The 25,210-nt window shown below is 44.4% G+C and overlaps 1 protein-coding gene across 2 annotated transcripts; it reads right to left on the reverse strand.

The window, feature by feature from the left end:
• Positions 1-990: 990 nt before the first annotated feature.
• Positions 991-25,210, reverse strand: LOC128699394 (adhesion G protein-coupled receptor L2). 2 transcript variants are annotated; one of them, XM_053792067.2, is made up of 19 exons: positions 25,007-25,210; positions 18,480-18,575; positions 17,075-17,176; positions 16,599-16,697; positions 16,166-16,264; positions 15,526-15,624; positions 14,731-14,790; positions 14,315-14,386; positions 13,392-13,572; positions 11,678-11,903; positions 10,894-11,080; positions 10,138-10,333; positions 9,738-9,838; positions 8,887-9,110; positions 4,889-5,191; positions 3,822-3,943; positions 3,637-3,700; positions 2,138-3,275; positions 991-1,677 (listed from the first exon to the last, which is right to left on the reverse strand). In XM_053792067.2, exons 1-19 carry the CDS (start codon positions 25,074-25,076, stop codon positions 1,556-1,558), a joined length of 3,561 nt encoding a protein of 1,186 aa, XP_053648042.2. In that variant the 5' UTR covers positions 25,077-25,210; the 3' UTR covers positions 991-1,555. The 2 variants fall into 2 exon arrangements, with proteins under 2 accessions (XP_053648042.2, XP_069954297.1); XM_070098196.1 differs by lacking the exons at positions 15,526-15,624; positions 16,166-16,264; positions 16,599-16,697; ... (1 more) ...; positions 18,480-18,575; positions 25,007-25,210 and adding an exon at positions 15,010-15,067.

Raw genomic sequence — 25,210 nt, forward strand, 5'->3', positions numbered from 1 at the left:
ATTGAATATGTTTCCTGTTTTTTGGGTCACCTTACCTTAGTGGGTACCGGTCATTGTGTTAAAAAGATACACTAGTTAGTTTTACAAAACTGGATGATATTTTGTGGTGCCCATAGAAAGTCCTTGACTATGCATCAAGCCACAGAAGAGAATGGGGATAAGCTCGTTACAAACGCTCAGTGAATGCGGAAAAAAATATGTGGATAAAACAGCTAGGTCACTGTAACTTAGAACCCATAAGACAGACACACCTGTAGCCTGATGACCTTAACACCCGTGTCCAACATAAGAGTGATCACGGCCACCTTGTGAGGTGGGATGAGCCAAAATTAATCATGAAAATTATCAATATAGACCAAAACGTATGGAGGCTACATAATTGCTCTCACTGATACCATCAAAATGAGGTCCTGAAGATTCAGTATGTCCAAATTTTTGGCTAAGAGGGTGTAGCCAGCTTAAACAGTGCCATAAGATTTAAACTGCCATACGATTTAATCAGTGCCATACGATTTAAAGTGCCATACGATTTAAACAGTGCCATACGATTTAAATAGTGCCATACGATACCTACCAACTACTCGCTGCTCTATCATTACCTTTTGCCAGTATATATGTGAAAATTTTAGTTATATAAAAGTTTCCCATAATAATTATCCTAGACTGTACATAAGTGTCTACTTATCTACCAAAAATGCATAACTTAGAATAACAAATTAATACAGATAACTGAAATTGAATATTTCATGTAAATACTTTGAGCTATAAATGTGGGTATAATTAGCCAAAATGAATTAGTCGAACAATACAAACATTTAGGTCATTATACACACTGTGATTTGCTAGAGAAAAACAAGGATCTAGAAATGAAACTAAAGGTTTAATTGAAAATTTTATTAATTTTTTTAGAAAAATTTGACACACTTGTCTATTAAAGCTTACTGAAAGCCTGACGACAACTTCCACCTCTGGAGTGGTAATAAGGTGGTGCTACAGGTATTTTAGCATTGTTGAGTTTTCAAATTATTTAAAATATTCCGGGCTACCCAACTTAGAATTCATGGTTCTTCACATTTATGTAATGAATTTTGTATTACATTGTTATTATGTATTTTAATTTTATTTACCCAGTTATCAAATATCAAATAGGGATATTATTTCCTCAAGGCTCTCCAGCTCTTTATTAAAACAAAACTTTTTTTTGTAAATCATATGGGCAATAACGTCTTAAATAAGTTGGCTACAAAAACATGAACTCACAAGATATATGTTGCCTCAGCTGAGGAACGCTCAGTAATGTTTTATTTGCGTGTTAGTTTATGCTATATGGGATATATTGTGTTAATTTATATTGTACTGCATATTGTGATGTAAAGATTATTAATTAACTGCTACGCTGGCTCTGCTGTTTTCGTTGTTACTGCTGTTGCTGATGATGGTACTGCTGTTATTACTGTTGTTGCTGCTAATACAACGGTTGCTGCAGATACAGCTGCTGCTGCTGGTATAGATGTTACTACTGCTACTGCCGCTACCGCTGTTACTGCTTCCACTGCTACTTAAGTACTTCTCTGACTTCGTGCATGATGTATTCATTCTTGACCACATGCAGCAGGAAGATAGCCACGCCTAGCACGGAGTTTACCAGCGTGAAGACTACAGCCATGGCTAGAGTACCTGACCAGGGAGCCAGAAAACCACATATGTTAATGTGTCGTCAAAAACACCCCGCCTTCATAAGGGAAATTAATACTTTGATGCCCGTGAGGGGGCTCTTGATTCGTGGAATTAAAGTTACCCCTTCCCTCCCACGGATCAATCAGTTTGACTGTCTCACACTTCCCCAGTCGGTGTGTGACTCCTGTGGATTTAGCGCTACTCATGAATATTACAATAAAGATACCTTCATAAAGTTGTGGTATAAACACCAAGATGTTTATATGTTATTGTAAAAACATCATAATCCAAGTTGCTTGTGTCACAGTATTTTTTAAAGGTCAGATGCTTATATCAGTGTATATATAATAAGAAGCCTACATCTCAGCGTATATACAAGAGGCTTTCGTCACTGCATATATACCAAGATGCTTGTATCACAGTTAATATATACCATTATAAATCTTATTTAGATTCTTACCATGAATATAATATAGGAATCCTGAGAGCCAGGTAAGACATAGCAGGAGCAGGACTGTGAGAGAACTGAAGAGTCTCCTGCCTACTCCTGCTCTTCCCAAAGGCTCTACTGCTTCCTCCTCTTGGTGCTTGTTCTCTCCGGCACCTTTGCTACCACTGCCGTCCCAGGACTTTTCAAGCTTCTCTGTGTTCCCTGGTTGCGTTTCATGCAGTCTTGTGTTCACAGAACACTTGTCGGAGCCTCCTGTGTCCCCTCGTTCCTTCTCATTACCTGGCTGTCTCTCTAACTGTTTAGTGTCCCCTGTTTTTTTGTCAAACTGGGTGGTGTCTCCTGACTGCTTTTCTAACTGGTTGGTATTCTCTGCTTGTTTTTCTAACTGATTGATATATCCTGGTAGTTTCTTCAACCAACTGGTATAACCTAGCCGCCTTCCTTTCCGCCTGTTGCATTTTGCCTGCCTCTGCAACCAGCTGTTATACCCTACCTGTTTCTCCAACCAGTTGATATCTTCTGGCTGTTTCTCTACCTGATTAGTATCCCCTGGTAGCTTTTCTAACTGGTTGGTATCCCCTGGTTTCTTGTCCAACTGGTTTGTGTCTCCCGGTTGCTTTTCAAACCAGTCTGTATCCTCTGGTTGCTTCTCTAACCCACCATTGCCCCCTGGCTGCATTCCTATCCAGTCTGTGTCCCTTTGTTGATTTTCCAACTGTTTGGTGTCCTCGGGTTGCTTTTCAAACCAGTCTGTGTCCCCTGGTTGCTTTTCTGAATGGTCAGTGTCCCTTGATGACTTCTCCAAGTAGTTAGTATTCCCTTGCATCTTCTCCAGACAGTTGGTGTCTCCTGATAGATTCTGCAAGTGGTCAGTGTCACCTGGTGGACGCTCCAAGTGGCTAGTGTCTACAGATAGTCTCTCGCAGAGAGTAGTGTCCCTAGATCCTCTTCGAGTAGTGTTCCCAGAGCCTCTTGGAGCAGTGTCCCCAGAGCCTCTTCGAGCAGTGTCCCCAGAGCCTCTTCGAGTAGTGTCCCCAGAGCCTCTTAGAGTATTGTCGCCAGAGCCTCTATGACAATGATGAGTGTGTTCAGGATCCTCTCCCCACCAAGCAGCACGCATCGTCATCACTAAGGCTGAAACATTTACCTGAAAAATCCAAGAAAAACCGAAATAATCATAATTTTCACCCCACTTAACAAAAGTTTATTTTTTTACCTGTATTCGTCAAGTAAATTTGTAATTATGGTATTTCTTTGAAAATTCTTTATTTCATTCAGATTTTGCAACAGTTTCTTAACTAGGCAAATTAATTGTATGTTTATTTTATTAGTGCATCAAACTTCTCTTCAAGACCTCAACACTTTGTAAACAAGTGTTCAGTGACTAGTGTCTGGACAGATCATGTGACCAGGTAGCCTGTCTGACCACTGGCAGTAGCAACTTCCTCTGTGATTACATGAGCGACTGGTGTACTGGACAAGTCAAGTGTGCAAAACGAGCTACTTACCAAGAGAATAACAGCAAGAGGAGCAGCAAAAGTCCATATTAAACCACGGGGCGCCAGCCAACACCTGTAATGAATGATATATATACCGTAACGCCTAGATCAACTATGGATGTATTATTCAATAACAATGTTCGTGGTTGTATGTTGTTCAGTAACACATGTAAACAGTGAGGGGTAAGACTTACGCTGTGGGTGCCCCGTAACCCACGGTGTGTGTGAGAGCCAGTGTGATGCTAACGTACACTAGTGGTACCAGGTAACCCACACACAGGTAGTACTTCACCAGGCCCATACCTGCCTTCCACACCTGTTAAATATTGACATACACGTGTTAATTTACATACAGGCAATATAGTACCTCGCCAGGCCCATACCTGCCTTCCACGTCTGCTATAGACATATGTTAGTCTACACACGGTTCCCCCACACTTACCACAATGCACTTGTCGCACTGATCTGTCATACTTACACTTACTTAATACAGATATACCTACTAATCTATACATTTAATACTTCACATTCAATAATATCTCATACACCCACCAATTGTGAATTATATATCGTAAAAATGTTATTTTTTTTTAAAATATGCGTGAAATAATTATAATTCTTAGTAAGGTGTAACGAAGAGCACTATGTTTACAGAATATATGTTCACTGTGTCTCCTGAGAGTGTAATGCACCAAGTTCTCAGACAAGCCTGGCCTAAAGCAGAGCTCAGAGAGTAGAAAAAAGTCGTAACTTATCATAGGTATATGACTGGGTTTGCAGCTGGTTTCTTTTTCACTAAATACATATGAGCACATAGGGGAGGGGGATAAGGAGCAGAGGACTTCAAAGTCCACACCTAGGCAGACGTGTCTACTTCTATCTAGATTACGGGCTATGGTGGATTATCCAGGTGTGCGAGTCAGGGATAGAAAAGCATCGAGGTCAAGCTGCATATCACGTGATTTGTTGTGATTTTCTTTAATTTTTAGTCATTATATTTCTACTGGAGCCTAGTGGTGAGAGTCGCAGCTCCCAGTACACAGGCAGGGCTTAAAATTCGCAGTTGCATGCTTAACAATTCGCAGACGGGCGAAATTTTTAACAAACATTATCTCTCAGTCCACAGCAGGATTCAAACCTACACACTCTGTATCAAAGTACACAGTACAGGGTGTGCAGGTTCGAATCCTGCTATGGATTGAGAAATAAAGTCTGTCACAGTTTCATATATATCTTCAAAGAAGGCAAGGTAGGGACGAACCTTAACAAAACTGAGGTACAAGTGCAGGGCCTCAATGGCACTCCAGGTGAAGGTAGCCAAGAAGAGATAATGGAGGAATGCCGCCACCACGGTACAGGCGACCGGGCGGTGGATGGCATCCAGGCCCCCCAGCACCAGCAGTTCAGTGCCAAGCAGACAGAGGGACATGTTGGCATGCACCACACTACTGGCTCGCCCACGGACCTCTCGGAAACCCACGAAGCACATGACACACAGCGCCAGGCTCACCACTGCCACCACGCAGCCCACTTTACTCACACACTTCATCACATAGAACAGCACCTGAAAGCGTATTATTATTATTATTATTATCAGGGATATCTTGCTACTCCTACTTACACTTTGGTCACACTTCACAGACACGCACATGCATATATATATATACATACATCTAGGTTTTTCTCCTTTTTCTAAATAGCTCTTGCTCTTTTTTATTTCTTCTATTGTCCATGGGGAAGTGGAAAAGAATCTTTCCTCCGTAAGCCATGCGTGTCGTATGAGGCGACTAAAATGCCGGGAGCAATGGGCTAGTAACCCCTTCTCCTGTATACAATTACTAAAAAAGAGAAGAAGAAAAACTTTATAAAACTGGGTTGCTTAAATGTGCGTGGATGTAGTGCGGATGACAAGAAACAGATGATTGCTGATGTTATGAATGAAAAGAAGTTGGATGTCCTGGCCCTAAGCGAAACAAAGCTGAAGGGGGTAGGAGAGTTTCAGTGGGGGGAAATAAATGGGATTAAATCTGGAGTATCTGAGAGAGTTAGAGCAAAGGAAGGGGTAGCAGTAATGTTAAATGATCAGTTATGGAAGGAGAAAAGAGAATATGAATGTGTAAATTCAAGAATTATGTGGATTAAAGTAAAGGTTGGATGCGAGAAGTGGGTCATAATAAGCGTGTATGCACCTGGAGAAGAGAGGAATGCAGAGGAGAGAGAGAGATTTTGGGAGATGTTAAGTGAATGTATAGGAGCCCTTGAACCAAGTGAGAGAGTAATTGTGGTAGGGGACTTGAATGCTAAAGTAGGAGAAACTTTTAGAGAGGGTGTGGTAGGTAAGTTTGGGGTGCCAGGTGTAAATGATAATGGGAGCCCTTTGATTGAACTTTGTATAGAAAGGGGTTTAGTTATAGGTAATACATATTTTAAGAAAAAGAGGATAAATAAGTATACACGATATGATGTAGGGCGAAATGACAGTAGTTTGTTGGATTATGTATTGGTAGATAAAAGACTGTTGAGTAGACTTCAGGATGTACATGTTTATAGAGGGGCCACAGATATATCAGATCACTTTCTAGTTGTAGCTACACTGAGAGTAAAAGGTAGATGGGATACAAGGAGAATAGAAGCATCAGGGAAGAGAGAGGTGAAGGTTTATAAACTAAAAGAGGAGGCAGTTAGGGTAAGATATAAACAGCTATTGGAGGATAGATGGGCTAATGAGAGCATAGGCAATGGGGTCGAAGAGGTATGGGGTAGGTTTAAAAATGTAGTGTTAGAGTGTTCAGCAGAAGTTTGTGGTTACAGGAAAGTGGGTGCAGGAGGGAAGAGGAGCGATTGGTGGAATGATGATGTAAAGAGAGTAGTAAGGGAGAAAAAGTTAGCATATGAGAAGTTTTTACAAAGTAGAAGTGATGCAAGGAGGGAAGAGTATATGGAGAAAAAGAGAGAGGTTAAGAGAGTGGTGAAGCAATGTAAAAAGAGAGCAAATGAGAGAGTGGGTGAGATGTTATCAACAAATTTTGTTGAAAATAAGAAAAAGTTTTGGAGTGAGATTAACAAGTTAAGAAAGCCTAGAGAACAAATTGATTTGTCAGTTAAAAATAGGAGAGGAGAGTTATTAAATGGAGAGTTAGAGGTATTGGGAAGATGGAAGGAATATTTTGAGGAATTGTTAAATGTTGATGAAGATAGGGAAGCTGTGATTTCGTGTATAGGGCAAGGAGGAATAACATCTTGTAGGAGTGAGGAAGAGCCAGTTGTGAGTGTGGGGGAAGTTCGTGAGGCAGTAGGTAAAATGAAAGGGGGTAAGGCAGCCGGGATTGATGGGATAAAGATAGAAATGTTAAAAGCAGGTGGGGATATAGTTTTGGAGTGGTTGGTGCAATTATTTAATAAATGTATGGAAGAGGGTAAGGTACCTAGGGATTGGCAGAGAGCATGCATAGTTCCTTTGTATAAAGGCAAAGGGGATAAAAGAGAGTGCAAAAATTATAGGGGGATAAGTCTGTTGAGTGTACCTGGTAAAGTGTATGGTAGAGTTATAATTGAAAGAATTAAGAGTAAGACGGAGAATAGGATAGCAGATGAACAAGGAGGCTTTAGGAAAGGTAGGGGGTGTGTGGACCAGGTGTTTACAGTGAAACATATAAGTGAACAGTATTTAGATAAGGCTAAAGAGGTCTTTGTGGCATTTATGGATTTGGAAAAGGCGTATGACAGGGTGGATAGGGGGGCAATGTGGCAGATGTTGCAAGTGTATGGTGTAGGAGGTAGGTTACTGAAAGCAGTGAAGAGTTTTTACGAGGATAGTGAGGCTCAAGTTAGAGTATGTAGGAAAGAGGGAAATTTTTTCCCAGTAAAAGTAGGCCTTAGACAAGGATGTGTGATGTCACCGTGGTTGTTTAATATATTTATAGATGGGGTTGTAAGAGAAGTAAATGCGAGGGTCTTGGCAAGAGGCGTGGAGTTAAAAGATAAAGAATCACACACAAAGTGGGAGTTGTCACAGCTGCTCTTTGCTGATGACACTGTGCTCTTGGGAGATTCTGAAGAGAAGTTGCAGAGATTGGTGGATGAATTTGGTAGGGTGTGCAAAAGAAGAAAATTAAAGGTGAATACAGGAAAGAGTAAGGTTATGAGGATAACAAAAAGATTAGGTGATGAAAGATTGAATATCAGATTGGAGGGAGAGAGTATGGAGGAGGTGAACGTATTCAGATATTTGGGAGTGGACGTGTCAGCGGATGGGTCTATGAAAGATGAGGTGAATCATAGAATTGATGAGGGAAAAAGAGTGAGTGGTGCACTTAGGAGTCTGTGGAGACAAAGAACTTTGTCCTTGGAGGCAAAGAGGGGAATGTATGAGAGTATAGTTTTACCAACGCTCTTATATGGGTGTGAAGCGTGGGTGATGAATGTTGCAGCGAGGAGAAGGCTGGAGGCAGTGGAGATGTCATGTCTGAGGGCAATGTGTGGTGTGAATATAATGCAGAGAATTCGTAGTTTGGAAGTTAGGAGGAGGTGCGGGATTACCAAAACTGTTGTCCAGAGGGCTGAGGAAGGGTTGTTAAGGTGGTTCGGACATGTAGAGAGAATGGAGCGAAACAGAATGACTTCAAGAGTGTATCAGTCTGTAGTGGAAGGAAGGCGGGGTAGGGGTCGGCCTAGGAAGGGTTGGAGGGAGGGGGTAAAGGAGGTTTTGTGTGCGAGGGGCTTGGACTTCCAGCAGGCATGCGTGAGCGTGTTTGATAGGAGTGAATGGAGACAAATGGTTTTTAATACTTGACGTGCTGTTGGAGTGTGAGCAAAGTAACATTTATGAAGGGATTCAGGGAAACCGGCAGGCCGGACTTGAGTTCTGGAGATGGGAAGTACAGTGCCTGCACTCTGAAGGAGGGGTGTTAATGTTGCAGTTTAAAAACTGTAGTGTAAAGCACCCTTCTGGCAAGACAGTGATGGAGTGAATGATGGTGAAAGTTTTTCTTTTTCGGGCCACCCTGCCTTGGTGGGAATCGGCCGGTGTGATAATAAAAAAAAAAAAAAAAATATTATTATTATTATTATTATTATTTGTAGTAGTAATAGTACTAGTAACGTAGAAGTAATAGTAGCAGTACAGTAGCTGTGACTCGACCCCTGCAACCACATAGAGGTGAGTGGTGGTGGTGGTATTAATAGTAGTAATAGTAGTTGTATTGATAATAGTAGCCACAGTGGCAGCAACACTAGCCACCGTGACACCGCGGCACTTACACTGGTTGTGTCAATTACATCGTTGACGTCTGTGATGAGTGCCAGGTTGGTGAGATGGTCACAGTGGCACACTGAGTAGTTAGCAGAGGTGTGTGCCAGGCGGCACCCATGGGTGGCCCAAGAACTGGAGACCTCGTCCCACCACACACAGGTGGGCACACCCAGAGCAAAGGTGTCGCCACTGTACACATGCTCCAGCTGCACCTCCACCACCTCACCGAGCGCTGAAATACAACACATAAGAACATAAGAAAGAAGAAACACTGCAACAGGCCTACTGACTCATGCGGAGCAGGTCCATGTCCCCCCCCCCCCGGATTAGACCAATGAATATAACAAACGTAACCTACAGTGGTCATACATAAATGCAACACATATGTATGGATATACACAAACTACAATATAGAGATATGTTATAGCACTGCAGATATGTATAGATTACGTGTCATATATACATTAGTTATACATACATCACTTATACATGTAATGCAGCAGTTATAAGAACATAAGAACATAAGAACGAAGGAACACTGCAGAAGGCCTACTGGCCCATGCGAGGCAGGTCCAAGTCTCCTACCGGCTTAAGCCAATGCACCCAACCTAGTCAGGTCAGGTCACATTGACTTAATGGAGGAACACGGCAACCGACCTGGTAGCACAAGCTATCAGGTCCAGCTCACACCCACCCACATCCACTCATGTATTTATCCAACCTATTTTTAAAGCTACACAATGTTCTGGCAGTAATACAAACAATACATCAGACATACATCAGTTATGCATCAGATTACATCAGTTATACATCTTACGCATAATACATCAGTATACATAGTCTGTGAATAGAAACATACCAGCGTGCCAGGTCTTGTCTCCCACTGTGGCACCGATGATGGCACTGTTGACCTGACCCTTGGCTGGGAGGTCACGCTCAGCCTTGACCTGCTTCGGGTCACTGCAATGACAGGCCAAAGAATAAGAGAAAACGTCATAAAACTTAAATTTTCAGAAAATTGAAATGTCAGATAACTAAGTGAAATTTTTTTTAGAAAATTTGGTGGAAATGTCAGAAAATTTAGTGGAAATGTTAGAAAATTTAGTGGAAGTGTCAAAAAATTAAGTAACAATTGTAGAAATGAGGATATCAAGTACAGTATTTAATTAAAGGTTCATTAGCTACGGCAGCTTCAAATGATTCATTCCAGCAGTGCTGGAATTACTATTACCTGGGAAAAGAGGTATTGAAGGACTCACCAGGGGAGGGTGTTGGAGGTACAGTGGAGGTCGGTGAAGGAGAAGAAGACGACCTTCACAGTGGTGAGAGGTTGCAGGTAGCCATCGTAGAAGTGGTGAGGTAGAGTGATGGTGGTGAGGTTGAAGTGAGGGTGAGTGTAGGAACGACCACTCTCCTTCATGAAGTATGCTGTAGGCTGCTGTATAACCTTCACCTCTGTAAACACACATAAATGTGCTCTCCAAAGAGGAAACTAAACGACTTTTCAGTCGATCCTAGACTGATGTTTTTGCCGGTTAATGTAAGATGACCGACAGAAAGAGTCTTCTAAATGCTATTTCCAATTTGTAAGTCAGTATACCTCTTGGGTTATTAACGCTACTGGGTTATTAATGCTATAAATCTTAAGAATTTCTTAAACAGTTACAAAATCATTATTATTATTATTATATCCATGAGGATGCGGTAAGTACGTAGGGGGTCAAAATGGGTTAGATTACATTTGCAAAACGTAAAAACTTTTATTACATAAAGTAATTGTTAATAAAGACACAGTACTTTTACAAAAGCTGATACAGACAAATGATGAGAAAGAAAAGACAAAGTTTATAGAACACCTCTATACAGAGCTGTATGTAGAGCTTTGTCAAGTTAGGGAGAAATGTTGCCCCAATAAAAGCGTGTCTTGCAGACGTGTGTCTGTTATCGGCAGTACGACATTTCGACCCACTCGTAAGTGGTTAAGGAGGCAGCCAAAGTGCATGAGGTTTACTCACGTAGTTTCTGTTGTGTGAAGGTCTTGGTGGGAGCCTTCTGAAGGTAGGCAAGGGAGACGGCAGCAGAAGTGAGGGAGGTCTGCAGGAGTGAGGAGGTGGTTGCCCGCTGCTCAGGGGCCAGGCCCCACCATAGACCAGGCACAGAGAACATAGTGTTCACAGCCACCATCATCCCCTCCATGAACACCTAGAACAAGACCAAGTTGTGCAGGGATGACAAAATACAGAACAAATCCAGATAAGTGCAGCCGCCTCAGAACAGAGAAAATATATACACACAATACACGCATACAATCCTCTCCAGATGAAGTATTGAACACATGCGCAACATCTGGGTATTTTTTTTTTTTTTGTAAACGCTTCGCCATACAATGGATTTATCAATATAATGCAAGAACAGAATGTGAAGAATGTAGAATTATATACATAAGATGAGGTAATCAGTTCCTCAGTCTTGGAGTTGGTGAAGAGCACTGTGGTCTTCAAGACTACTCTGCTCTTCACTAACTCCAAGAGAGAAATAGTATGGTGATACCGACAAGATGTGGTTTCGCCACTCTTGGCGAAACGTTTCCTATAATAAATGTCCTGAACTGTACATAGGTGTCTTTTTCCACACTAACTCCAAGGCTGATGGACTGATCACCTCATATTTTGTATATACTTCTACATTCTTCACATTATTCCTTGTGTTGTATTGACAGAGCCACTGGATGGCGGAACGTCTACAAAAAAAGATACTCAGATGTTGCACACGCGTTTAATTCTTCATACATACACATACCCGAGCAAGGTTGTATGCTCCTGACAGCGTGGTAAGGTTGTGTAAGTCTTGGTTGTGTTTATCTTGTAGTGTTGCGAGGATGTGGACGAGGGTGAGGAGGTCTCCCGGAGCCAGAGTGACATCTTGGAGACTGCTGGACATGCTCATCAAGATCTGCGCAGCTGTCACGTTATCTCCGTCATCCAGTGCCTCCCTCCACCCAGAGAAGATCACCGCTTTGCACTGGCTGTGGGAAACATAACATAGGAACCGTAATAACAGGATTGAAAACAAACCACGGGACGGGTGGGGTTTGAAACCAAGACGAGTGAATCGTAAAACTCCTGGTCTGGTGTTTTACGTCTCACTCGCCATGGGTTGAAACCCCACCCTTCCATGGTTTGTTTAATAAAGTAACACTCGGCCTACTTGGTCATGCTAGGCTGGTCTACTAGACCATGCTAGGTTGGTCTACTAGACCATGCTAGGCTGGCCTATTGGACCATGCTAGGGTGGTCTACTAGACCGTCCTAGGCTGGCCTACTGAGCAATGCTAGGCTGGTCTATTAGACCATGCTAGGTTGGTCTACTGGACCACGCTAGGCTGGTCTACTAGACCATGCTAGGCTGGTCTGCTACACCATGCTAGGCTGGTCTACTGGACCATGCTAGGCTGGTTTACTGGACCATCCTAGGCTGGCCTACTGGGCAATGTTAGGCTGGTCTACTAGACCATGCTAGGCTGGTCTACTAGACCATGCTAGGCTGGTCTACTAGACCATGCTAGGCAGGTCTACTAGACCATGCTAGGCTGGTCTACAAGACCATGCTAGACTGGCTACTAGACCATGCTAGGTTGGTCTACTAGACCATGCTAGGCTGGTCTACAAGACCATGCTAGGTTGGTCTACTAGACCATGCTAGGCTGGTCTACAAGACCATGCTAGATTGGCTACTAGACCATGCTAGGTTGGTCTACTAGACCATGCTAGGCTGGTCTACAAGACCATGCTAGGCTGGTCTACAAGACCATGCTAGGCTGGTCTACTAGACCATGCTAGGTTGGTCTACAAGACCATGCTAGGCTGGTCTACTAGACCATGCTAGGCTGGTCTACAAGACCATGCTAGGCTGGTCTACAAGACCATGCTAGGCTGGTCTACAAGACCATGCTAGGCTGGTCTACAAGACCATGCTAGGCTGGTCTACTAGACCATGCTAGGCTGGTCTACAAGACCATGCTAGGCTGGTCTACTAGACCATGCTCATCCTCCCGGGAGATCAGATACTCATTCTCACGAGAGATCAGATATTCTTGCTCACAGACCAGGTGAGTCGTGACTCCTCTGACATGAACCCCTACTGATTGTTACTTGTTACTCACACTTGTGAGTGTTCCTGTGTGTCCTTTTATCTGGACTCATGAACCTGGGTGGTTCGCCAGGCGTTGACTACTTCGTTAATATGGACTATTACAGCATATCAACACCAACACCTGTTCACTACCAATCAAGAATATTTTAATCACAAATATAGGCCTATTGGGATTAAATTCTATATGTATGTCAACACTTGTTAGTAGTTAAATATGGTGTGTTTATACTCTTATTGTTTTATATGTATTCTCTTTATTTTTCGTTTTTTTTTATTTACATGAAGAGGAAATATTGCGTTATTGCCTAATAATAATAATAATAATAATAATAATAATAATAATAATAATACTGTACATTACCTGAGAATGGGTGTCCTCTCCCAGGTGGCATCTGGTCGACAGGTCCAGGTGGCAGTGCCGTTGGCACCAGGTGGGCAGGGTATTGGCAGTGCCTGGCCTGCTGGTGTCTCCCTCAGCCACCAGCTAGACGACCACCTGTCGTCCCCAGGGTAGTGTCTCTCCCCGCGTGGACACGACCTCCCTAATAAACGACAAGACGACTCTTTGTGGGAAACCCTTATATCGGGCCTTCACCACCACTCTCACAGTTTCATATATATATATATATATATATATATATATATATATATATATATATATATATATATATATATATATATATATATGTATATGTGTGTGTGTGTGTGTGTGTGTGTGTGTGTGTGTGTGTGTGTGTGTGTGTGTGTGTGTGTACTTACCTATTTGTGGTTGCAGGGGTCGATTTGCAGCTCCTGGCCCCGCCTCTTTGTTGAAACGTGGACCGACCTTGCCATTATTCAAGCCTGGAATCTTTTGATCCGTAGTCACACGCGTTGTCCATTGCGTTGTGCGTGTGTAAGTTTATTTATGAACATGTACACAAATACAATTATCATATATAGTAACATATGTGCAAACTACCTAGGATAACCCAAGAAAAGTCAGACAAAAGTGACATTTCCATTGTGGTCCTTGCAATGTCTTATTATTTAAAGCCTAGCTGTAAGATACAGTAGAAATCAGTCTTGATTATAGCCTTAAAATTTAAAACAGCTAAGTAAATCAACTGTGCGAACATCAGTTACGGTAAAACGAGATATAAACAGAATCAAGTGAACTGAGTTATTTACATGAACAATAAATAGAGAGGATCAACTTTCAATAATAGGTGCACCTTTGTTAACTGCAAGAAATTACTCTGCTCTCTTTCTGTAGCTTCATTCATTAGGTATCTTTCATCTCACCTTTTTCAGTGATGACGAGTCTCTTAGCCTGGCGCTGAGGTTTGTGTGTGTTGCAGGGGTGACTCGCGTGATCTGTAGAAGCAAAAACAATTAAATTAAGCTCAAGAACTCACCGCTTTGCGTAATTTCTTGGAAACAAACTTCTTCAAAACATCAGTAAATTGTAAGTTATTGAGAACATCTCTGGAGGCCCTCCAGCTGGCGGAGCCCCCCGGACTGCAGCCCCTACAGTCCATGCCTTAATCTGGCCCTGGGCTCATGTAGCATTTACAACCTGGTGAACTATGACTAGTGACTATTATACCTGGTGACCATTAATAGAACTAACACCTGACCAAGCAAGGCCATAAGTAGAGTATAAATACATTCACACAAGCAGTGATTCGACCCTAGGCAGTGTGTGGGCACGCACTGACCTTCAAGAATAGTGAGGATGGTGAGGTTGGCATCACGAGCGTACTGACTCACTGTACGACCTGAAACATTAATATTCTCCATTACAAGCAAATAAAAATAGTCACAAAGGGTCGGTTTTATTTTAATAAGTGACTTCGAAAATAATAATACAGGTTCAGAAAGTATTAGATAAAATCTCCTTTAGGATATTCTGGAAATTATATATATTAACCTAAATAAAGCGATGTCACTATCAGGGAGTCTCAGGTCTGGCTGGACACAACAACCTCATGACTGACCTTGACTATCAGGGAGTCTCAGGTCTGGACACAACAACCTCATGACTGACCTTGATTATCAGGGAGTCTCAGGTCTGGCTGGACACAACAACCTCATGACTGACCTTGACTATCAGGGAGTCTCAGGTCTGGACACAACAACCTCATGACTGACCTTGATTATCAGGGAGTCTCAGGTCTGGCTGACACAACCTCATCACTGACCTTGACTATCAGGGAGTCTCAGGTCTGGCTGGACACAACAACCTCATGACTGACCTTGACTATCAGGGAGTCTCAGGTCTGGACACAACAACCTCATGACTGACCTTGATTATCAGGGAGTCTCAGGTCTGGCTGGACACAACAACCTCATGACTGACCTTGACTATCAGGGAGTCTCAGGTCTGGACACAACAACCTCATGACTGACCTTGATTATCAGGGAGTCTCAGGTCTGGCTGACACAACCTCATCACTGACCTTGACTATCAGGGAGTCTCAGGTCTGGCTGGACACAACAACCTCATGACTGACCTTGACTATCAGGGAGTCTCAGGTCTGGACAGAAAGGCAGTAGTTCCTCCACCGCCTCCTCCATGTTCTTTATCGTCGCCAAGAAAATTGGTGTACTTCCTGCCCCAAAAGAAAAGATAAGATAAGATAAGATAAGATTTCGTTCGGATTTTTAACCCCGGAGGGGCTATATTATATAAGCCAAGACATCAATATATCTAGGTATTCTTGTATTTCTATCTCTCATCTTCCTATCTGCACCAGCTGGAATACATTCATCTCAGACCTGTCGTACACCAGCTGGAATACATTCATCTCAGACCTGTCGTACACCAGCTGGAATACACTCATCTCAGACCTGTCATACACCAGCTGGAATACATTCATCTCAGACCTGTCGTACACCAGCTGGAATACACTCATCTCAGACCTGTCATACACCAGCTGGAATACACTCATCTCAGACCTGTCATACACCAGCTGGAATACATTCATCTCAGACCTGTCGTACACCAGCTGGAATACACTCATCTCAGACCTGTCATACACCAGCTGGAATACACTCATCTCAGACCTGTCGTACACCAGCTGGAATACACTCATCTCAGACCTGTCATACACCAGCTGGAATACACTCATCTCAGACTTGTCATACACTCACCTCTCCTGTCCTGGGCGTCGACCTGGGCACCATGGCTCAGGAGCTGGAGTATGACTCGTGTACGACCCTTCCAGGTAGCCAGGTGCAGGGGCGTCTGACCTGCAAGATTATTATTATTATTATTATTATTATTATTATTATTATTATTATTATTATTATTATTATTATTATTACTATTATTATTAAACACAAATAACCCGCACATAAAAGAGAGAAGCTTACGACGACGTTTCGGTCCGACTTGGACCATTGACCATTGTCAATGGTCCAAGTCGGACCGAAACGTCGTCGTAAGCTTCTCTCTTTTATGTGCGGGTTATTTGTGTATCGTTCCAGTCACGGTATTGTGCCTTTTTGTTATTTATTATTAAAACCCGTTGCATAAAAATCTGAACTTTCGTACAAAACGGGGTAGTGTTAAGGGGTAACTCACCATTTATGTCTGTGGCTTCCAAGTTGGCACCAGCGTCCAGGAGGGTGGCTACGGCCGCCTCGTGACCGTTGTACGCTGCTAGATGGAGCGCTGTCTTGCCTGCACCATCGAAATATTCATCATTGTCACAAATGTCAGTTCTGATAGCACTATAATAAACAGCGGGGGACAGCAACGCTGTGGTAATGAAAAGATGAAGAAGAAGAAGAAAGATGGTGGAAGAAGTAGTGTGGCTTATTTTCACTGGGGTCCAGTTGAACCTCTTCCCCAGGATGCTACCTACAATAGGCACCTAACAAGGTGCCTACAGCTTGCTAAGTGAACAGCAGCAATGAGTACATTGAAACATATTCAGTGTTTCCACTCGTGCAAGGACTGAGCCCAGGTCCTTCAGATGTGAGCCAGAGACGCTAACACAATATAGTATTATGCTGAACAAAGTGTAATAGGAGGGATGATGAAAGCACCGTACCTACCGTAGTTGGGCTCAGGAGAGTCGAGGGTAGCATTATAATCCAGTAGGAGTTTGATTAGCTCAGTCTGCCCCATGTGTGCTGCGCTGTGTAGAGCAGTCCACCCTGAAAACATTATAACATCAATAAAAAAAATCAGATTAGGGTCATTCAAGTGACTAATGTTTTTAACTTTCTAAATTATACATTATTACGTAAGTTTTTATTCAGGTTTTGAAGACAAACATAATTTTGTCAGTGTTCTTAAGGGCAAAAAGAATAAAATGCACAGAATGTATATATGCTGAAGAGGATCGAAATATACATATCAATTAATCTTCTCAGTTTCTGTCTCCATGTGGGTTATTGTTGAGCATTGATAAGTGTTCATTACACTTTAGTTATCCATAGGCTGAAACTTTGCTTTAATAGTTTAGGGATAAAACTTCTCTTGTCTGGTGGTGAAAAGGTTATCTGCAGCCTTACTGACTCATAGTTGACAGGCTTTAGACCCCATTAACCTTGTGGGACAGCAGGTACTCCCCTGCACCACCACCTGACTCACCTATAGTGTCAGTAGCATGGACATCTTCACCCCTGGTCAGCAGGTACTCCCCTGCACCATCACCTGACTCACCTATAGTGTCAGTAGCATGGACATCTTCACCCCTGGTCAGCAGGTACTCCCCTGCACCACCACCTGACTCAGGTATAGTGCCAGTAGCATGGACATCTTCACCCCTGGTCAGCAGGTACTCCCCTGCACCACCACCTGACTCACCTATAGTGTCAGTAGCATGGACATCTTCACCCCTGGTCAGCAGGTACTCCCCTGCACCATTACCTGACTCACCTATAGTGTCAGTAGCATGGACATCTTCACCCTTGGTCAGCAGGTACTCCCCTGCACCACCACCTGACTCACCTATAGTGTCAGTAGCATGGACATCTTCACCCCTGGTCAGCAGGTACTCCCCTGCACCATTACCTGACTCACCTATAGTGTCAGTAGCATGGACATCTTCACCCCTGGTCAGCAGGTACTCCCCTGCACCACCACCTGACTCACCTATAGTGTCAGTAGCATGGACATCTTCACCCCTGGTCAGCAGGTACTCCCCTGCACCATTACCTGACTCACCTATAGTGTCAGTAGCATGGACATCTTCACCCCTGATCAGCAGGTACTCCCCTGCACCACCACCTGACTCACCTATAGTGTCAGTAGCATGGACATCTTCACCCCTGGTCAGCAGGTACTCCCCTGCACCACCACCTGACTCACCTATAGTGTCAGTAGCATGGACATCTTCACCCCTGGTCAGCAGGTACTCCCCTGCACCATCACCTGACTCACCTATAGTGTCAGTAGCATGGACATCTTCACCCTTGGTCAGCAGGTACTCCCCTGCACCACCACCTGACTCACCTATAGTGTCGATAGCATGGACATCTTCACCCCTGGCCAGCAGGGTGACAGCACGGCTCAGGTAACCCAGCTTCACGGCATCAATCACATTCATCACTGTCAGAAACCAACGTTAGAATTATCACATTTATCCTGAGAAGACTCGCTAATTGTAAAAACAAATTACTGCTACTGTAACTGAAGCCAGTAAGATAAGATAAGATAAGATTTCGTTCGGATTTTTAACCCCGGAGGGTTAGCCACCCAGGATAACCCAAGAAAGTCAGTGCGTCATCGAGGACTGTCTAACTTATTTCCATTGGGGTCCTTAATCTTGTCCCCCAGGATGCGACCCACACCAGTCGACTAACACCCAGGTACCTATTTGCTGCTAGGTGAACAGGACAACAGGTGTAAGGAAACGTGTCGGAATGTTTCCACCCGCCGGGAATCGAACCCGGGCCCTCCGTGTGTGAAGCGGGAGCTTTAGCCACCAGGCCACCGGGCCACCGGAATTGTATTGATCCTTGTGGTACCCCGCTGTTCATATTGGAGCCAGCACTGAACCTAGTGGCATCCCACTGTTCATAGTGGAGCCAGTACTGATTTTTGTGGTACCCCGTTGTTCATAGTGGAGTCAGCACTGATCCTTATGGCACCCCGCTGTTCATGTTGATGTTGGAGCCATCACTAATCCTTGTGGCACCCTGCTGTTCATAGTGGAGTCAGCACTGACCCTTATGGCACCCCGCTGGAGATCTCGGCTTGATCTCCTTATAACAATATTTACAGCCTGTGAGGGCCAGACAGCACCTGAGAAATGAGATTCAATCAGGTTTGACCCGAGGAAAGAGCAGCATCAAGGTAACTCCCGCTGAAGGATATTTTTCCTTTTATCAATACTGAGATATTCCTCCCAAGAATCTCTTCTCCACTGCCATAGATGTATATTCTTCGTTTGTTTGGTATTCTGAGAATTATTCATTAAAATTCTAATAAATTACGTCCGCAAATCTATTTCTTTCTGGTGTAAGAATTGCTGTATAAGAACATCAGAAAGAAGGAGCACTACAGAAGAGATACTGGCCTATGCTAGGCAGGTCCAAGTCATTTACTGGCCCAAGCTAGTCAGGTTCAGGTATGACTCATAAGGGTTTAGCACTTATAAAATAATAATAATAATAAGAATAAGTATAAGAATATAAAAGAATGTATTTGTAATAGAGGAATTTCCTGGGCTCAAAAGCGGAAGAGTTTTTGCTAGTTGACAGGTTGTTACTGCGCAGGTGTGACGCAAGCACTGTGAGGGGTATGTCGCATACACTGTGAGGGGTATGTTGCATACACTGTGAGGGGTATGTCGCATACACTGTGAGGGGTATGTCATATACACTGTGAGGGGTATGTCGCATACACTGAGGGGTATGTTGCATACACTGAGGGGTATGTCGCATACACTGTGAGGGGTATGTCGCATACACTGTGAGGGGTATGTCGCATACACTGTGAGGGGTATGTCGCATACACTGTGAGTGGTATGTCGCATACACTGTGAGGGGTATGTCGCATACACTGTGAGGGGTATGTCGCATACACTGTGATGGGTATGTCGCATACACTGTGAGGGGTATGTCGCATACACTGTGAGGGGTATGTCGCATACACTGTGAGGGGTATGTCGCATACACTGTGAGGGGTATGTCGCATACACTGTGAGGGGTATGTCGCATACACTGTGAGGGGTATGTCGCATACACTGTGAGGGGTATGTCGCATACACTGTGAGGGGTATGTCGCATACACTGTGAGGGGTATGTCGCATACACTGTGAAGGGTATGTCGCATACACTGAGGGGTATGTCGCATACACTGTGAGGGGTATGTCGCATACACTGTGAGGGGTATGTCGCATACACTGTGAGGGATATGTCGCATACACTGTGAGGGTTATGTCGCATACACTGTGAGGGTTATGTCGCATACACTGTGAGGGGTATGTCGCATACACTGTGAGGGTTATGTCACATACATTGTGAGGGGTATGTCGCATACACTGTGAGGGGTATGTCGCATACACTGTGAGGGTTATGTCGCATACACTGAGGGGTATGTCGCATACACTGTGAGGGGTATGTCGTATACACTGTGAGGGGTATGTCGCATACACTGTGAGGGGTATGTCGCATACACTGTGAGGGTTATGTCGCATACACTGTGAGGGTTATGTCGCATACACTGAGGGTTATGTCGCATACACTGTGATGGGTATGTCGCATACACTGTGAGGGGTATGTCGCATACACAGTGAGGGTTATGTTGCATACACTGTGAGGGGTATGTCGCATACACAGTGAGGGTTATGTCGCATACACTGTGAGGGGTATGTCGCATACACTGTGAGGGGTATGTCGCATACACTGTGAGGGGTATGTCGCATACACTGTGAGGGGTATGTCGCATACACTGTGAGGGTTATGTCGCATACACTGTGAGGGGTATGTCGCATACACTGTGAGGGGTATGTCGCATACACTGTGAGGGGTATGTCGCATATACTGTGAGGGGTATGTCGTATACACTGTGAGGGGTATGTCGCATACACTGTGAGGGGTATGTCGCATACACTGAGGGGTATGTCGCATACACTGTGAGGGGTATGTCGCATACACTGTGAGGGGTATGTCGCATACACTCTGAGGGGTATGTCGCATGCACTGTGAGGGGTATGTCGCATACACTGTGAAGGGTATGTCGCATACACTGTGAGGGGTCTGTCGCATACACTGTGAAGGGTATGCCGCATACACTGTGAGGGGTATGTCGCATACACTATGAAGGGTATGTCGCATACACTGTGAGGGGTATGTCGCATACACTGTGAGGGGTATGTCGCATACACTGTGAGGGGTACGTCGCATACACTGTGAAGGGTATGTCGCATGCACTGTGAGGGGTATGTCGCATACACTGTGAGGGGTATGTCTCATACACTGTGAGGGGTATGTCGCACACACTGTGAGGGGTATGTCGCATACACTGTGAGGGGTATGTCGCATACACTGTGAGGGGTATGTCGCATACACTGTGAGGGGTATGTCACATACACTGTGAGGGGTATGTGGCATACACTGTGAGGGGTATGTTGCACACACTGTGAGGGGTATGTCGCATACACTGTGAGGGGTATGTCGCATACACTGTGAGGGGTATGTCGCATACACTGTGAGGGGTATGTCGCATACACTGTGAGGGGTATGTCGCATACACTGTGAGGGGTATGTCGCATACACTGTGAGGGGTATGTCGCATACACTGTGAGCAGTATGTCGCATAAACTGTGAGGGGTATGTCGCATACACTATGAAGGGTATGTCGCATGCACTGTGAGGGGTATGTCGCATACACTGTAAGGGGTATGTCGCATACACTGTGAGGGGTATGTCGCATACACTATGAAGGGTATGTTGCATACACTGTGAGGGGTATGTCGCATACACTGTGAGGGGTATGTCGCATACACTGTGAGGGGTATGTCGCATACACTGTGAGGGGTATGTCGCATACACTGTGAGGGGTATGTCGCATACACTGAGGGGTATGTCGCATACACTGTGAGGGGTATGTCGCATACACTCTGAGGGGTATGTCGCATACACTGAGGGGTATGTCGCATGCACTGTGAGGGGTATGTCGCATACACTGTGAAGGGTATGTCGCATACACTGTGAGGGGTCTGTCGCATACACTGTGAAGGGTATGTCGCATACACTGTGAGGGGTATGTCGCATACACTATGAAGGGTATGTCGCATACACTGTGAGGGGTCTGTCGCATACACTATGAAGGGTATGTCGCATACACTGTGAGGGGTATGTCGAATACACTATGAAGGGTATGTCGCATACACTCTGAGGGGTATGTCGCATACACTGTGAGGGGTATGTCGCATACACTGTGAGGGGTATGTCGCATACACTGTGAGGGGTATGTCGCATACACTGTGAGGGGTATGTCGCATACACTGAGGGGTATGTCGCATACACTGTGAGGGGTATGTCGCATATACTGTGAGGGGTATGTCGCACACACTGTGAGGGGTATGTCGCATACACTGTGAGGGGTATGTCACATACACTGTGAGGGGTATGTCGCATACACTGTGAGGGGTATGTCGCATACACTGTGAGGGGTATGTTGCACACACTGTGAGGGGTATGTCGCATACACTGATGGGTATGTCGCATACACTGTGAGGGGTATGTCGCATACACTGAGGGGTATGTCGCATACACTGTGAGGGGTATGTCGCATACACTATGAAGGGTATGTCGCATACACTGTGAAGGGTATGTCGCATACACTGTGAGGGGTATGTCGCATACACTGTGAAGGGTATGTCGCATACACTGTGAGGGGTATGTCGCATACACTATGAGGGGTATGTCGCATACACAGTGAAGGGTATGTCACATACACTGTGAGGGATATGTCGCATACACTGTGAGAGGTATGTCGCATACACTGTGAAGGGTATGTGCATACACTGTGAGGGGTATGTCGCATACACTGTGAAGGGTATGTCGCATACACACTGTGAGGGGTATGTCGCACACACTGTGAGGGGTATGTCGCATACACTGTGAGGGGTATGTCGCATACACTGTGAGGGGTATGTCGCATACACTGTGAGGGGTATGTTGCATACACTGTGAAGAGTATGTCGCATACACTGTGAGGGGTATGTCGCATGCACTTTGAGGGGTATGTCGCATACACTGTGAGGGGTATGTCGCATACACTGTGAGGGGTATGTCGCATACACTGTGAGGGGTATGTCGCATACACTGTGAGGGGTATGTCGCATACACACTGTGAGGGGTATGTCGTATACACACTGTGAGGGGTATGCCGCATACACACTGTGAAGGGTATGTCGCATACATTGTGAAGGGTATGTCGCATACACACTGTGAGGAGTATGTCACATACACTGTGAGGGGTATGTCGCATACACTGTGAGGGGTATGTCGCATACACTGTGAGGGGCATGTCGCATACACTGTGAGGGGTATGTTGCATACACTGTGAGGGGTATGTCGCATACACTGTGAGGGGTATGTCGCATACACACTGTGAGGGGTATATCGCATACACACTGAGGGGTATGTCGCATACACACTGTGAAGGGTATGTCGCATACATTGTGAAGGGTATGTCGCATACACACTGTGAGGGGTATGTCGCATACACTGTGGATGGTATGTCGCATACACACTGTGAGGGGTATGTTGCATACACACTGTGAGGGGTATGTCGCGTACACACTGTGAGGGGTATGTCGCATATATACTGTGAGGGGTATGTCGCATACACACTGTGAGGATTATGTCGCGTATACACATTGTGAGGGGTATGTCGCATACACATTGTGAGGGGTATGTCGCATATACACTGTGAGGGGTATGTCGCATACACATTGTGAGGGGTATGTCGCATATACACTGTTAGGAGTATGTCGCATACACATTGTGAGGGGTATGTTGCATATACACTGTGAGGGGTATGTCGCATACACATTGTGAGGGGTATGTCGCATACACACTGTGAGGGGTATGTCGCATACACACTGTGAAGGGTATGTCGCATACGTTGTGAAGGGTATGTCGCATACACACTGTGAGGGGTATGTCGCATACACTGTGAAGGGTATGTCGCATACACACTGTGAGGGGTATGTCGCATACACACTGTGAGGGGTATGTCGCATATACACTGTGAGGGGTATGTCGCATACACATTGTGAGGGGTATGTCGCATATACACTGTGAGGGGTATGTCGCATACACATTGTGAGGGGTATGTCGCATATACACTGTGAGGGGTATGTCGCATACACATTGTGAGGGGTATGCCGCATACTGTGAGACGTATGCGTCTCTGTATAATCACTTAAGAGATTATTCTTGATTGGTGAACAGGTTACATACAGCCTTAATAATCCTCGTGTAGTTGATAGGTTTTAACCCCATTAACCAGGAATGTATATGTTAGGTGGATGTGTGTATGTTAGGTGGGTGTATGCAGGTGTTGCACGAATATTTGCCTGCAGGTGTGTAAAGTGGGTGTATGTTGCACTAGTGTATGTCTGCAGATATATATATATATCCACTGACATGTTTTAATTTCTACAAGCAAAGTGATTGAAGTCTTCTACAAGCAGTTCATTATACATATGTATGTATATATATATATATATATATATATATATATATATATATATATATATATATATATATATATATATATATATATATATATATATATATATATATATGTGTGTGTGTGTGTGTGTGTGTGTGTGTGTGTGTGTGTGTGTGTATATATATATGACCTCGTAGCTTATGATAGAACAAGCAGGAAGTTGGGGGGGTGTATTGTGGAGGAGAGGAGTGCTGCAAGGAGGGGATGGGGGAGTATTGCAAGAGAGGAACAGAGAGGGGGGAGTATTGCAAGGGGCTACTCTGAGGAACAAGAAAACCAGCACTTACCTCCATGAGCCTGAGGGCACAACAAGGACACCAGCAGCACCACGTCCATCCTCAACACGCAGCAGTTCATGTACGTCCAAATCTGCACGATAACGGATTTTACACACACACACACGTCCACACACTGCAGTTAGGTTTACTGGTGGATCTTCACCACCACCACCACCACCACCATCACCAGTATCACCATCACCACTATCATCA

The sequence above is a fragment of the Cherax quadricarinatus genome, chromosome 61 (assembly GCF_038502225.1).
Source record: "Cherax quadricarinatus isolate ZL_2023a chromosome 61, ASM3850222v1, whole genome shotgun sequence".
NCBI lineage: Eukaryota > Metazoa > Arthropoda > Malacostraca > Decapoda > Parastacidae > Cherax > Cherax quadricarinatus.

Excerpts from the sequence above, each read along its gene's own strand:
- LOC128699394 (XM_053792067.2), bottom strand. The coding sequence starts at position 25,076 with ATGAACTGCTGCGTGTTGAGGATGGACGTGGTGCTGCTGGTGTCCTTG. Across the intron at positions 11,081-11,677 it reads GAGCATACAACCTTGCTCGG|GTGTTCATGGAGGGGATGAT; the intron begins GTATGTGTATGT and ends GTCTTGTTCTAG. Across the intron at positions 10,334-10,893 it reads CTTCACACAACAGAAACTAC|AGGTGAAGGTTATACAGCAG; the intron begins GTGAGTAAACCT and ends GTGTGTTTACAG.